Source organism: Carassius auratus, chromosome 14 (genome assembly GCF_003368295.1).
Source record: "Carassius auratus strain Wakin chromosome 14, ASM336829v1, whole genome shotgun sequence".
In the NCBI taxonomy this organism is placed as follows: Eukaryota; Metazoa; Chordata; class Actinopteri; order Cypriniformes; family Cyprinidae; genus Carassius; species Carassius auratus.
In genome coordinates, this window is record NC_039256.1 from 32,860,183 (window position 1) to 32,872,690 (window position 12,508).

The 12,508-nt window shown below is 36.6% G+C and overlaps 1 protein-coding gene across 1 annotated transcript in view; it reads left to right on the forward strand.

The window, feature by feature from the left end:
- Positions 1-12,508, forward strand: part of LOC113114358 (uncharacterized) — a 215,847-nt gene that overhangs the window by 98,664 nt on the left and 104,675 nt on the right. The window contains exons 10-11 of the mRNA XM_026281269.1: positions 698-1,033; positions 1,427-1,660. Coding sequence (XP_026137054.1) covers positions 698-1,033; positions 1,427-1,660 — 570 coding nt within the window. The remainder of the gene's footprint in view (positions 1-697; positions 1,034-1,426; positions 1,661-12,508) is intronic.

The following is a 12,508-nucleotide window of genomic DNA, read 5'->3' on the forward strand; positions in this document are numbered from 1 at the left end:
GTGACGTCAGTTCAACCATAACTTTACTAAGCTACAAGAATACTTTTATGTGCAAAAATAATTTTATTCAACAATTCTTCTCCTCAGCATCTCCCTGCCTTTGTTTTTCAGAGTATCACAGTGTATGCGTGTGATTTTCCTGCATGTAAATGTCTCTTCAAGTCAGAAGACACACAAATGATACAAATCTGTTTATTGTGAAGATGATTGTAAGTCTACGACTTAAATTAGCCGAGGGATGCTGGACTGTGTTTGTTAATGGATTATGGACACACACTATTGGGTTATTATTAACTGAAGGTTAAAATGTTCACAGTTGTAGATTTATGTTTCCAAACAAACAGTGAATAAATCCACACTTCCATCCTTCACCTGAACAAATATCTACTATCATATATATCCCAGTGTAACCGTGTGCAGCTTCTCTCCTGTTATCTGAGGGAAGTCTCCGTCTGTATTATGTAACTGATTACACAAGAATGACCCTCACTGGACGCCTGCATGTAAAAGTTTAAAGTAGAGATGAAATGGTTCTGACAATGAGCATTATTGAGATGAACTGAGATCAGATCAAGAGTCTGTTTGATGGGTTTCTTCAGATTAACTTTAATTCTGTCAATGTTTGTGTAAATTGTGTCTGATTTTAATTCATGATGTCCTAAAATGTTGGAACATTTTTGTGTGTTTTGTTCTTCAGGTCTGGAGTTAAACTGCAGTTTTGATCAGTCTGATCCCTGTTACACAGCTCTGGGACACAAACTCAATCTGATGATGGTGCAGGACGCTAGTGAATATGATCTGAAGATAATAAAGAGAATAAACAACACAGCAGATGGTTCAGTTTGTAGAGTAAAGTATGGCAGGATGAGGAAGACTGAATGTGATCTTTATAACAACAGACCTGAAGTGACAGTCATTAATGGGTCTCTGATAATAAACCGTGTGATCAGAACAGATTCAGGGAATTACAGATTAAAACTCACTCACTCAGACGGCACAGAAACATCTCGAGATCTTCAAGTGATTGTTGAAGGTACAGAAACTCTCTCATCAGACTCATTACAATCTCATGTTCTCCAAAGATCTCTCTCTCATGCAAATAAATCAGATGAATCTCTGGAAGGTTTTTATTGCAGTTCGTTATTAAATATCTTGAAGTATTCAGTCAACAGCATCTTCTCTTTCTTTGCACTGAGTCTGAGACTATTTTAAGAATGAAATGCCAGCGAGTTGCTAACTGTGTACTGCATACTGCTTTTAAAAATGACATGTGAAAGCATTTCAGACAGTTATTTGCTTCATTGTTGTCACATGACTGACTTACACTATCATATCAGATATAAACTTAGTTTAGAAATGTCTTGACTGACTCATTTACATAATATCAAGAAATATTCATGTGACTGTGATGTGTCCCTCCCTCCAGCTCCTATTGGCTCAGTGGAAGTGTCAATCATCTGCTCCTCCAGTGGGGTGATGAGGGTGTTCTGCTCCTCTGAGGGGGATCAGCTCCTCTACAGCTGGACTCTGAATGGAGATCCACTGATGGATGGAAACAGCAGCATTGATCTGGATGAAGGAACTGATGGAGACATCAGCTGCAGCGTGAAGAACCACGTCAGTCACGCACAGAAGACCATTAGACTCAAACCCTGTCCTGGTGAGATTTTAATATATGCATGTCCAGATACTGTACATATAGAAACCAGAGCAACTAATAATGCAAGTCTCTTAATTGGGCTCTTAATTCTTGAAAATCATCATTAGTTTGTTTCAGCTCGATCTCCACAGTGAACTGTTATTGAATGTGTTTCAAAAAGAAAGCAGCTGATTCTGTGCTGATGTTTTATTTCAGAAGAAACTACTGCAGCTGTGACCTCTAGTGTGACCTCTGCAGTGACCAGCAGCACACAGACATCAGAATGTGGTACGAGTTTAACAAACACACTCCTGGAAACATGAAGATGGGTTTTGTTTTGTGTCTAATTCTTGTTGTTCAGTGTCTGTGGTGTGTGTTGTGGTCCGGAGTCTGGAACTGATGGTTCTGTTCGGTCTGTTAGGAGCTTTTCACATCTACATGAGACACACATCAGGTGAGAGACATTTATCATCTTCATTATGGATTTGATATGCACATATTAAGAGTGTGAAGATGATGATGGTGATGTGTTTAGGAAAGAAACAGGAAGATCAGAAAGTGAGGATGAGAAGATATAGAGAAGGACATGAACACACAGCAGAAGATTGATGAGAGCAGCAGCAGATCATCACATCTATGAGAAATAACTTCATAATCTCACAGATTCTCACATCAATCCAGCTTTCAGCTGACAACAGCAGATCTTATCATATAAAACCAAGAGATGAATTAAAACCAGAAAATATGTAAAAGAAAATAAGATTTTCTACAGTTTTAGTTCGGAAATTTATGTTCTGGACATTAGTATTTTGTTGTTGTTTTTGTTTTTTTGCTCATTTTATTTGTCTTTAAACTAGAATATTTTTTTATTTCATCCCTGTTCATCCAGACTGATTTCTCTGAATCAGATCTATCAGATGTCATACAGTGTGTTTATTTCATATTTCTGCTCTTGCTCTTTAACTTTATTTCCATAATGGTTGATTTCTTTCTTTCATTTACAGGTCTGTTTAGATGTTTTATCTGTTTGAAGCTCTTCATCTGTTTCTCAGTCTTGTAGTGTCTCTTGTTTAGCTGTCTGTGGTTAGATTTTTCTTGAATTTGCTGCTGACTTTTAACACATATAACCACATTCATGCATTGTTCTTCACAAAATATTTGCATCATAGAATATTGCTAAACATGCCTTTCTTTAGATATTGTAAATGGAGTCATTGCTGAGTTCGTTTTTTTTTTTTTTTTTTTTTTTTTAGTTAAACGTGAAAATAAAACAATTTGAAATGAAAAAGTATTTGCTGTCAAAAGTCACTCATAGAATTTTTATATTTTAACATAGTCAGTTAACATTTTATCCAACAGAAAACACACATCAATTAAAGCATAAGAAAACGTATAAAATGTATAAAAACAATAAATCCAGACAGAAATCAAAAGATTATTAGCAAATAAGTTCAGCAGTAACTCTTGTTTCCTCCAGCAGATGTCACTCAGAACAAAGAAAGTGTGTTTTGTTTGACAGCAAACTTTAAGAGAATAGCAGGGGTGTAACAATCAGGGCTTAATATGTGCTGGAACAAGCCGGATCCGGATCCGGTACCTCTGAAATCATATTCGGCACCTCATTTTGGCTGATCCCCCTCCTCCAGGGGCGGCGTTTCAGTATATGTGCCGTGAAAATCTATCCAAAATTCATATCTCTATTATAATTCATTATTAATATTTTAAATCACAGGGTTTTAGAAATATTTAACCAATGATATGTATTTAAAGGAGCTTGTAAAACAAAACACAGATCTCCTCATTCGCCGACCAAAGACCTTGTTAACTCCATTTGAGGTTGTTTTTCATATAGCCTGATGTTAATTGCAAGTGTCTGATACAACACAAACACTGACGACACAATGTTGTTTAATTATTGATTTGTTCCCCCTATTCTTGAGTGTGCCATGAAATTGTTTTATTTGTCAACACCCATCAGACATCATATTGTTTGTATTTGGTTGCTTAAACTCAACAAACTATGCAAAATAACTCTTATATAATACTCGCAAGTCAGCTTTATACGCACAAGCTTTTGATGTGACTGTATGGGCACATGATACAGCCTTTGGAGCACGTGAGTACCAAATGGCTTACAATTCTTAAAAAGGTGTGCAAATTATTATACATTTTTGTGACAATGCAACAATGACCGGATTAGTCAAGTCATGTGACAGTTCTGTCAGCTGTCCTGAAATGCGAGTGAGTCTTTTATCGCAGTGTGCAGGTCTCTGATGCGCTGATGAGCACTGGTGTCAAAAGTACTGGCATTCATTACTCAAGTAGAAGTATAGATACCAAGGTTTAAAAAGACTTTTGTAGAAGTTGAAGTATCAACTCAAGCTTTTTACTCAAGTAAAAGTTTAAAAGTACTGGTTTAAAAAACTACTTAAAGTATAAAAGTAAAAGTAATGTAAGGACAAAAAAATGCCATTAAGAACAAAAGCTTAGGCCGCACTGCAGGGGCCTATTGTGCATTACCCCACCGCCTCAAAAAACATTTTTCTAAAGGCCATAGGCCATAATGACTATAATGTTACATTAAAATGTTTTATGTTGAAAACTTTGGGATGCACTAGGCTACCTGTTTCAGGCACATATATACCCATTGAAAATGAACGCACTTTAGTACAATGCAGATACATTAAAGAGCTAGAGATATGATGACTAGTTGTCTATAATTATTGTTATGGTGCAAAAAGTCAAACTTCAGAGGCATGTCATCAATAACCTGTAATGGAATGTAAATGTACATCCAAGCTTAGCTGCAGGAATCTCGAGGGCAATGGACAAGAACATGGGTGCAGGCTTAGTAACAATTACTCTTGTGTGGTTGTCTATATACAATAAACATTAATGATGTCAAAATGAATGATTAATCCAAGTGATTAATCAAAAACTAAAAATGAAAAATAACTCATAATGCTGATACCTTCTTGAATGATAGCTTCTTGTATTCGGTACATACGTCTGCTATGTTCAGTGTGGGGGGGTAACGAGTTACAAAATTGGTAAAGCCTATCACAACATTGTCAATCGCAAACGCTAATTTATTCAAACGTCTCGCTACCGAACTACCTACAGTAGCTTAATTTGTGGAGGAGGAAGAGAAACACCCATTTGGTGAATGAGCCAGTAGTGAGAAATAATAACTTTTAAGTAGGGTCCAGTGCCTTTTCGATACTTTTAAAACGGTACCAGCGCCTAAAAGGTACCTGAACCGATACTTTAAAAAAAAAAAGAACTACAAAAAAAAACTATGGATAATATTAAAGAACATTACAAATATTAAAATAAATCCATAGCAGTGTTAATTTCGTTGACTAAATATTTTCGTCATTATTTTCGTCACGAATATATTTTTGCGGACGAAAACGAAACGAAAACTAAAATAGAAGGCACTGATGGAGACTAAAACTATGACTAAATTGATTGACATTATCGTCAACGAATAAAGGACGAGACGAAAATAGACTGTGACGAAAATCAAATCAGCAGACGGGAGAGATGCGAGGAATGAGCAAAAGAACCGGCAAAACAGAACAGACTGCATGAGAGAAGAGAACCAATCCGAGCCTGACTTATTGAGACGTGAAGCGAGGTTTTCGGTTTTTAAATGAGCTCCCGGGAAGACGGCATTCGAAGAGGTGATGTCTAAAAGAGCGACAAAATGTCCACAGCTCACTTCACGTTTGACGACGAACAAAACAAAACGAAGTGTAAAGCACGCGGAGCGCTCATTCGTGGCAACACAACCAATTTGAAAAGACATTTACAGCGAGCCACCTGGACATTTTCTCAAATGTAATTTCACAACGATGTTCTTTTGTTTATTGAGCTAAGCAAAATTGGAAGACTGCAGTGCGTAGATGTTGTAGCATTAAATATTACGAACTGAAAAGTACTGTAAAATAGCCCTTTCTTCAAGTTAGATGAGAGCACAATACTAATACGTAATATCATGATAAATACATTTGATTAATACTAATGTTTAGTATATTTTATAATGTTCTACTTGTTGACAATATCACAAATATTTCTATATTAGTCATGTGAAACATGAATGTTTACATCCTATCATTATACATACAAATCTAGCAATATTGTAGTATTTAAAACATACAATATTGCTAGACAAATGAATACCTTATAAAATCTTGTTACTTTTTTTATCCACCTAGCTGCCAACTTATTAAATATTTACTTTAAATGTATGCACTCCTTGTTCAGCTCAGCTGTAAGCTTTAAGGTCCTGGACCTAACTTTATTTTTCTTTTATTGATGGTCAATTGGCAGCTAGTTATTGTTTACATTATCATGACCGTGTTTGTTGCTGCATAAAAGCTTTTGAATCGAAATAAAGACACAGTTGTGTTGAAATAAAGTTGAATTTGTGTTTTATATATTTTGGTTAAGTTTGTTTCCTATACCAGCTGTAAAAAATTGTCTAGTAAATCTGTTATTGATTTTAGTCTTATTTTATTTTATTTTTTTGTTAACAACTGTTTATTGAATTTTCTTTTGTTTACAACAGCAGAAAACAAAAAGCAACTGAGCAAATGTAGAACCCATCCCAACCCATCCCACCCCCTGGTAGACTAAAGAGTAGAGAAGAAAAATAATAAATAAATACATAAAGTAAAATAAACAATAATATAAATAAATTAAGTAATATTAATACATAAAATATAATAAAATAATTCTTACAAAGATTTTAGAAAAGATGATACGACATTAAAAGATGAATGCCATAAATTAACAGTTTTCACATTAGATCCATGTATACGAGAAGTTGAGAGTTCCATTGATATAATGTCTAACAAATAAACCGCCCAGGTTCTTCTGTCCATTGTGTGAGGAGGATTCCAACGATTGACTAGCAACTTTTTTGCTGCAGTGAGAGCAGCTAACAGTAAACATCTTTGTTGGACAGATAAGGTGAGGTCCCAAAAATCATTCATGAAAAAATGACGTGGAGACAAACATATCTCAGTACCCAACAAATAAGAAAGGTCCTGTGAGAGCTGAATCCAAAAAGGAGAGAGAGAGGGGCACTCCCAAAAAAAATGCAAAAATGTGCCTAAAAGTCCTTGCGGACAGAGAACACACTTAGGAGAAGATGACAGATTCATATGATAACGTTTCAGTGGGGTCAAGTAAACCCTATGCAGCAATTTCCAATGAATAATTTGGTGGTTTGGGTTTTTAGAAGACAGTTTAAACATACCCCATATCTGATCTGAGAATAAAACCTGCACATCCTCATTAAGATCCTTAGCCCAAACAGTTGTAATAGATAGAGGTTTGTAAGAATGCTCAAGAAGAAAAAGATAGATGACTGAAGCAGAGGATGGAGATTCCTCAGAGGGAAGGATTAGTTTGCGCAAAGGGTGAATAGGCAATTGAGAGTTCCAGGGCACCCCATATGCCCGCAGGGCTGACCTAATGCGCAAATACATAAAAAAGGAAGTGCCTGGCAGATTATATTGAGTTTTGAGATTCTGGAAGGATTGTAAACCACTATCATCATAAATATCTCCCAGAGTATTTACTTTGTGATGAGTCCATTGCGGACAATGGAATGGAGTGTTGCCTGACAAAAGATTATTATTGTGAAAAATTGGAGTATGCTTATGCCAAATTTCAACTAATTGTAAACGTCTTTCAACATCCCTCCATGTAGAAAAGAGATGGGTTACAAGGGGACCAAACCTAGATTTACACCGCCTAAGCGGAACCCCAGAAAAAACAAGATCCTTCAATTTATATGGATAGACAATAGATTCCTCAATTGCTCTCCAAGATACAGAAGCATCAGGGTCAAACCAAACTGATAAAGGGCGGAGGGAAAAGGCTTGGGCATACAATCTAAAATTAGGGAAAGAAAGACCTCCATGTAATCTACTTCGTTGTAGAGTAGTCAGTTTAATACGAGGACGTTTCCCATCCCATATATACCGTGAAACACATGCATCAAGTTTGTTCCAGTAACCAACTGGTGGAGCAAGAGGAATCATAGAAGAGAAGAAATTAATACGTGGGAGAACATTCATTTTAATCACCGATATACGAGCCTGAAAAGAAGTAAGAAGACGAGACCAATTTTCTAAATCTGAGGATATTTTGCCTAGAATACTACTATAGTTTTTTAAAATAATTTCTTGCAGGGAAGGAAAAATATCTATCCCCAGGTACTTAAAGTTTTGAACTACTGGAATAGATACAGAAAGGGAAATGGGATCAAATTTAGAATTGAGGGGAAGTAGACATGACTTACTCCAATTAATTTTAAACCCAGAGAGAGATCCAAAATGGTCAAATAAATTCAATACATGGGGAATAGAATGTGACGGCTTTTCCAGAAACAATAAGATATCATCAGCGAATAAAGAAATATGATGATGAGTATTCCTTATACTTATGGGAGAAATAGTTTCAGATAGTCGGACCGCTTGTGCTAAGGGTTCCAAAGATAAGGCGAATAAAAGAGGAGAAAGCGGGCAACCCTGACGAGTAGCTCGATGTATAAAGAATGGGTTAGAGCAGACAGAACCTGTGAGAACAGAGGCTGCTGGATTGGCGTACAGAACTTTTATCATGTTTATGAAACTTGATCCTAGACCCAGATGCTGTAGAACCGCCCATAAATAGTTCCATTCTAGCTGGTCAAAAGCTTTCATTGCATCTAGAGATAATACTGCACAAGGGGAGGACGAACTATTAGTTGAATTAATAATATGATATAACCTGCGTAAATTATCTGATGCTGAGCGAGATTTAATGAACCCTGTTTGATCATGGTGAACTAGTCTGTTCATATATTTCTCTAAACGACGAGATAGTACCTTGGCATATAATTTAACATCAGTCCCTATCAAAGAGAGAGGTCGGTAACTAGAACAGGAAGTCGGATCCTTATCTTTTTTTAACAAGAGAGAAATCACAGCTATATTAATAGACGGGTGAAATGAACCTTGAGTAACTGAAAAATTTATCATATCTAACATGAGGGGGCCTAAATCTGACCAAAAAGTAATATACAATTCGACAGGAATACCATCTAAACCTGGGGATTTCCCCTTGTTCATAGATCGAATTGCTGACTCCAGCTCTTGAAGAGTAATCGGTTCAGCCAGGTAATCGGAGTCTGAATCTGACAGCCTAGGTAAATCAAGGTTGGACAGAAAAGATGCAAAAGTGTCAGGGTTACCAACAGCAGAAGAAGTATAGAGGTTAGAGTAGAAAGAATGAAAAGAAATATTAATGTCTTTTGGATCTGTCACAATGTGCCCAGATTGGGATTTCACTGCTGAAATATTAGCAAATTTTTCACTGTTACGTATTCTTAAAGCTAAAAGGTGGCTAGGTCTACTTCCTTGAAAATAATAATTCTGCCTGCATCTTTGAATCAGGAATTCTGCCCTGGATCGCAGTAATGAATTAAGCTCGGATCTAACCGCCATGATTTTGCTGAGTGTATTGTCTGAGAAACAACGCTGATTGTCTCTAGTCAGATACTGGAGCTGTGATTCCAATTCAACTATCTTTTTATGTCTGTTTTTCTGAAGGAAAGAGGCATATGAAATTGAGTTATTCCTTATAAATCCTTTAACTGCATTCCAAAGTGTTCGTGGATCATCCACTGAGCCTTGATTAATTTCAATAAACTCAGCAAAATCATTTCTGAATTGACTACAGAAGTTTTCATCTTGTAACAATTTAGGGTTAAATCGCCATCTAGTCGCACGAGACGGTCGAGGGATCAAAGATAATCTGCACAAATTTCCATCATGATCAGACAAAGATAAGGAACAGATATCGGCATCACAAACAGCTGAAGATAAAGAAGTAGAAATGAAAATATAGTCAATTCGTGAATAGGATTTATGAGTAGCAGAAAAGAAAGTGAAAGACTTAGCAGAAGGATTTAGTAAACGCCAAGTATCCACCAATGAAGACGAGGTTACACATTGCCTAAGTTTGTCAGAACACAAGGCTTGAGAGTGTGATTCCTTTGGCCCAGATCTATCTAGGATATGCGACATTACAGAATTGGTGTCTGCACCTAATACAATTTCAAAATCTGAAAATTTTAAAAGATAGGAAGACAAAACAGAGAAAAAAGTAGGTTCAGGAGTACAAGGGGCATAAACTGAAATAAAAACAATATTCCTATTCTCCACTATTGTTTTTATGTGTGTTATTCTACCGTCTGGATCACAACCTTTATCTAAAATAGTAATATTTAACGTCCTCCGCACCAATATTAGAACACCCTTGGTTTTAGCATCCGAAGATGAATGAGATACCACTTCATAAAACTTATTATTACACCTGTGTACATCCTCCTCTTTCAAATGGGATTCTTGAACTAACACTATATCAATCTTTCTCCTTCGCAAAAAATCCAGAAAACCTGTACGTTTGTGTGGGCCATTTAGGCCATTAATATTACAACTTAGAATATTAAGGTCAGTCATAGGTATCAAACAGCATTACTACAAAATAAGACAACATACAAATTTGAAAACAAAACCAGTTGAGTCTACCATCAAACCACCCCCCATCCCCACCCTTCCCATCAGTTTTCAAAAATATATTAACATATTTCCATGAACTATGGCAGACCAAACTAAGAACGAACCTTGATCTGCCAGCACCCCTTAATATGATCCGTGGCGTCAACAAAAACCTGCACATTACAGAAGCACCAACATTGGCCCCAAAGTCACATTTTGACTAGATAGTATCTTTAGTGAAAAAAATAATAAAAAATAATAATAAGAATAAGAATAATAAAAATATAAATAAATAAGTAAATAAAAATAAATAAATACATAAAATAATAATAATAAATAAAAATAAAAAATAAACATAAATAAATTAATTAATTGAAACAAGCAAGAAGAAATACAACGAACATAAATATTATACCACCGTGATCAGTAAGCGATACTGTATGTTCAATGAAACTATATAGTAACTATAAGTTCAGAAGTAAATATTAGAGTAAACAGTGAAAGACACGGTCGCCTAAGAGCATCGATTCTCCGATTAGATAGCAAGCGCCCAGCTGGAGTTCAGTGAGAATTGGAGGATGAATGAGATCTGAAAAACACTCTTGCTTCTTCTGGGGAATATAACAATTTAGGTTCACCCTGATTGAGAATGACCTTCAGCGTTGCAGGATAGAGAAGAAAATTCTGGATGCCTGCCTCTCTCATTTCCTTTCTTACTGGCGCGAATGCACTTCTTCTTTTTGCGGTGGCCGGCGAAAAATCTGGAAAGAAAGACAGCGTTGCTCCGTCGGATGTTTTCACCGGGACATGAAGTCTGGCGGCTCGCAAAATGAGCTCCCTATCCGTATACCGCAACAATTTAAAGATAAAAACCCGTGGTTTAGCGCGATCTGAGGAGAGCCTTGTACACGCGATGCGCTCGTTCCACTTCAATCTCTTTGCCTGTCAGAGACGGGAGCCACGTCGGCAGCGATCTCTTCAAAAAGCCCAAAGGGTCGTCCTTTTCGGACCCTTCAGGTAATCCAACCAGACGCAGATTGCAGCGCCTGTTGCGATCCTGTAAATCAACAACCTGTTGCTCGAGCGCTGCTACTCGCCTATCGTGATCCGCGACAACTTTCTTTTGTTCTCTCATCTCCCCTGTAAGAAGATCCATTTTGGAGCATAGCGATTGAACAGCTGACATGTGAGAAGCGAACTCGTTCCGCATCGCTGACAACTCAGATCTTAGAATCTCCTCAAAGTGCGCAACAGTATTCGCCATCTTATCCACCATATCATCTGTGGTCGGTGCCGGTGGTTTACATTTCTTCTTAATCGGAGAAGCCGACGGAGACATATCTTGCTGCTTCCGATTGCCAGACATTTAAGAAAAGTGTTGTTAATGAAATAAGCTTAAAATAAAAGGAAAAAATCAGCAAAAAGGGGCCAAACGTATGGGACTCTACTCAAGTGCGACTAGGTTCATGAGCACGTCACGTGACTCTCTAGTCTTATTTTAGTCGACTAAAATACCAAGCAATTTTAGTCGACTAAAATAAGACTAAAATTAAAACAAATCAGATGACTAAAACTTGACTAAAACGAAAAAGAATTATAGTCAAAAGACTAAGACTAAAACTAAATTAAAATTTCGTGTCAAAATTAACACTGATCCATAGCTTTTACCATGGATGCTCTCATTTCCCAAGTTGTGCTTCCCTTAATGTAAGGCTAATAAATGTATTTCACAATCTGGGTCATTATTTAATACAAAACCACACATAATGTTTCTACTGTATCTCTGTCAATCTTTCTGATATTTAGTTAAGATGAGTGCTCACTCTCCCTGTCTTTAATCAGTCCTGTGAATTACTGTATGCTCATTCTTTGGGCACATTATTATTTTCACCACAAAAAAGGGTTTGAAGCCAGCTATTTATGTATTTTGCTGTAGTGTGTCAGTAGGAATTAGTTTGCCATTAATTTTAATAATAATCTAGTGCGATTTTTAATGCACAAGCAGTCTGACAATGGCAAAATGAATGTTTGGAAATGTAAACTGACATTTTATACTGACACACTACAGCAAAATATATAAATAACTGGCCGAACACCATTCTTTTAAGTGAAAATACTAACGCGTCATCTTTTTGTGTTTGAGTGCATGCGCTGCTCCGCAAAAGGGTCAAAAGGGTCAAATTCACGTGAATTTTAACGCGTCAACAACACGTAAAATACGTGTATTTCACGCGTAAACAACACGTATTTAACGTGTATTGAATCCATTAAATGAGTGTTAAAAATCAGCGCGTATTTAACGTGTATTTCA